The 3,401-nt window shown below is 54.5% G+C and overlaps 1 protein-coding gene across 1 annotated transcript; it reads left to right on the top strand.

Moving 5' to 3' along the window:
• Nucleotides 1-387: 387 nt before the first annotated feature.
• On the top strand, nucleotides 388-2,280 carry DQ04_06821000 (hypothetical protein; the record flags this gene model as incomplete). The annotated part of the gene is made up of 1 exon (XM_009314888.1): nucleotides 388-2,280. The coding sequence occupies one exon, from the start codon at nucleotides 388-390 to the stop codon at nucleotides 2,278-2,280; it is 1,893 nt and encodes a 630-aa protein (XP_009313163.1).
• Between the last annotated feature and the right edge of the window lie 1,121 nt (nucleotides 2,281-3,401).

Here is a 3,401-nt window from a genome sequence, read left to right on the forward strand (position 1 = left end):
GGGGGGGGGGTTGTTGACGTTTGCAAAAGCAACTTTTGCGTTGTCCTCGCTTTTGCATGGACAATCACTCGCTGCAGCAGCCTACCTTGCCCCGTGTATGTGTGTGTATTTATTTATTTATTTTTCTTCTTTTACACCCACACCTGGTGCCATGGTTGTTTGCGTGTGTGTGTGTGTGTGCGTATGCTTCTCTACCTTGTGTTGTGTGAATTCCCCCCTGGTGCTCGGACTCTGTTGCTGTTGCTTGGGAAGAAGGTCGAAGGAGTGAAGGCCTTTGTTGCAATCTGACGGCCCCCGCAAAGACAAAAAAAAAAGGAGGGAGGCCGCGGCGAAGTGTTTATTTCTACCAGTTAGGGGGTGGGCGACTGCGTGAGTGAAAGTGAGTGGATGCTGAATCTCTTTGCGAAGCGTGTTGAGCAGCACCCGAGCTGTCGTGTGTCTCTGCGCCATAATTGGCCCGGACCGCACCACCACCATCAACATGGCGGCAGCAGCCTGGGTAACGACAGCAGCGACGCAGGGAACAGTGAGCCACGGCAGGTGGAGGTAGAACAACCGCGAGGTCGGCAGGGCAGTAGCACCGCTGCTGCTGATGCTGTTTGCCCAACCGCCCTCAGGGAGGCCCAGTTATGCACTGATGGTTGCCACAAAACGGTAAGTACGCCAATGTTCGTTCCGGCATTTACTAGCCTTGCAAATTGTGACAGCAGTCCGAACAACAACGTCAGCCTCGTAGAAGCGGTGCCGACGCAGGACTTATCGTCAATGGACATAGCGAATGCTTTAAAGGGGGACGGCACGTGTCACCACCGACACGGGACCCCGAACCTCATCATCCATGTCGGCACGCATAAGAGGTGTACAGGGCCGGACTGGCGTCGGTGCAGCAAGGGTGGTGCGGTTGCATCTGCCTTGCAGCGTCATGAATTGCAGCAGAAGCAGCAAATGGTGTGCACAGCGTCAGGTGAAGAGTGCAGTAAAATCAAAAACAACATCAATACGAACGGCTGCAACAGCAAAGGGCTTCAGGTAGAGCTGGAGGGAGTGAGCACCGTGCCGCACATGGGAGGCAGGCACACACCGTTGAAGGTGGTATTCTCGCCAGATTCGACGGCCCAAAGCAGTTCACTTGAGGCTCTAACGAGCACGGGAACGTGGCCGAACCAAACAATAGGTGATCTCTCCGTGTCCACTGATGCAACTCGCAAGAAAATCGAGGAGAGCTCGCCGAGGGTCACCAGCGCAAAAAGCAGTAGGACCCGGAGTGCAGGCAAGTCACTCCTCTTCAAGGCGGTCATTGAGCGGCGACACAACTCCAAGTTAGATGGCGCCAGCAGAGGCGTCAGGGAGGACACGACGGGGACTGTGACGAACCCCGCACACGCGTCCACTGTCACTGCTGCTACTGTAGCGGTTGCCGACAGCAGGGCGAATGCCCTTGCCCACGCGTTGGCCCCACAGTGCAATGAGGCGGCGGCGACTCTCATGCCAAAGGTAGAAGCTCGGCCACCAGTGTCGTTGCGCGTGAACGCGTACTGCGGCAATCCGCAAAGTCGCCCGTCCCAGTCATTAGAGGTATTTTGCCAGTATGAGCGCCGCCGACACTGCGCCAGGTGTGTGCCTTCACTTGGGCAATGCGATGCGCTGAGTGCGGACGCAAAACCAGTGGTCACCGGTGGGTTGCCGTCGTCCCCGAACGACCGCCACCACCACTGCTTCGGCAATGGCATGCGCCAGAAAGGGTTGGATGACAGTTATCATAATGATCAGGAGGCTTTTGATGCACTTAGCATTTCCACCACCTCATCGTGCGTGTTTGGTGTTGGTATCGCTGGGTTTATGTGGGAAGGCTCTCAAGCGGACGACGCAGAGAAGACTGGCAAGGCAACAGCTATGTACGCCGTGGAGGCAACCATTTATGCAGTCAAGGAGAAGGCCAAGCGGCGCAACGCCGTGCTGTTGTCGGAGCACGTGGCGCACGTCCGGTCGGTGCCACACATCGACAACGCCGAAGTGGGCAAAGCGTGGTGCGACGGCACGCCAGACGCGCTGGCGGTGCGGCGGACGGACCGTTATGTTCCTGCAGCGGGGGCGGCACCTGGCCCTCTTCCTGCCGGTCCCACACAGGCGGTGGTCCGAAGGCCTCCCGCGCCGCACTGGGATACGCAGCGCGAGATGAACGAGGCTGTGACGAAGTGCGCGGGCATTCGTTGTTGGCTCGCAGAGGTCAAAGCGGCACAAAACGGAGGGATGGATTTGAGAATCAATACACCAGTGTGAAACAAAAACCACCAAAAAAAAAAAACCGAGAAAACAAGAAGAGAGTAAAAAATAAAGATGTGACAAGAAGTTCTTTGTTGTCGTCGTCGTTGCGGTTTCGTGTGTATGAATTCAGGGGACGTGGAGACAGGAGTCTGCCGCTGCCATTGGCATTGGTGCATCTGCCACACACACACTGGTGTGTGCGATGTGACCACGCGGCAGCGGCGGTGCTGTGCGGCGGAGGGGGCGGGAGATCGCTGTGCGTGACTGTCTGTGCCTTGCTCCACCCTGTGGGCAGCTCGGTGTCAGGGCACGCTGTATATATATATATATATATATATATATATCCTCCCCCACTGCTTAACAGCAAAAAACAAAACAATTTTTTTTTTGATTTGATTCCTCCCTCTCCCCCTCTCTCTCTCTCTCTTTTTTGCTCCTCAATACCTCCTCATCATTCTCCTCATTTGTTAGTTTTTGTTTTGTTTGTTTGTTTGTTTGTTTTCGGGGGATGTTCTTTTTTACTGCTTCCTTGGCTGGTTACCTCTTTTCTTTTTTGATGTTGCTTTTTTTTTTTTGTTTTGTGTGTTTGTTTGTTTGTGTGTGTTTTTTTTTTTTGTTTTTCCCGCGGATATGAACGGTTCAGCGATGGAATCCCATTGTGGATGGCTGGTTGGGCGATGTCACGGCCACACAGGCTGCTGCTGTGCGTCGCGTCTCGTGTGGCGCCTCGTGTCTGTCTCTCTGTGTGTGTGGTGTGTGAATGCAGTGCGGCGTATACACACACACGACTGGGCAAATAAACACCAACAAAAACAAAGAAACAGCGAGTAAACGAGAAGGAAAAGAATGAGCAAAAATGTATGTTCGTTTTTCGTTTTCGTGTTTTAGTTTCCCTTGCCATGATTCTATTTTTGTTTGTTTGTGTGTCTTTCGAAGACTCTTCCCCTGCGTTGACGATATCGCCGCCGCTTGTGATGCTGGTCGTGTTGTTGGGCGCATGTTTGGCGTGGGTGTTTCCCTCCTGCTGCTCTCTTCTCCCCCTCCCGCTGCTCTCCTGCTCTCTTCTCCCCCTCCCCTCCCCTCCCCTCCCCGTCTCCATCCCACGGCATTCAACGGGCCACCGCGAAGGGGCGGGG

This window comes from Trypanosoma grayi, assembly GCF_000691245.1.
Source record: "Trypanosoma grayi strain ANR4 Tgr_682_V1, whole genome shotgun sequence".
NCBI classification, from domain to species: domain Eukaryota; phylum Euglenozoa; class Kinetoplastea; order Trypanosomatida; family Trypanosomatidae; genus Trypanosoma; species Trypanosoma grayi.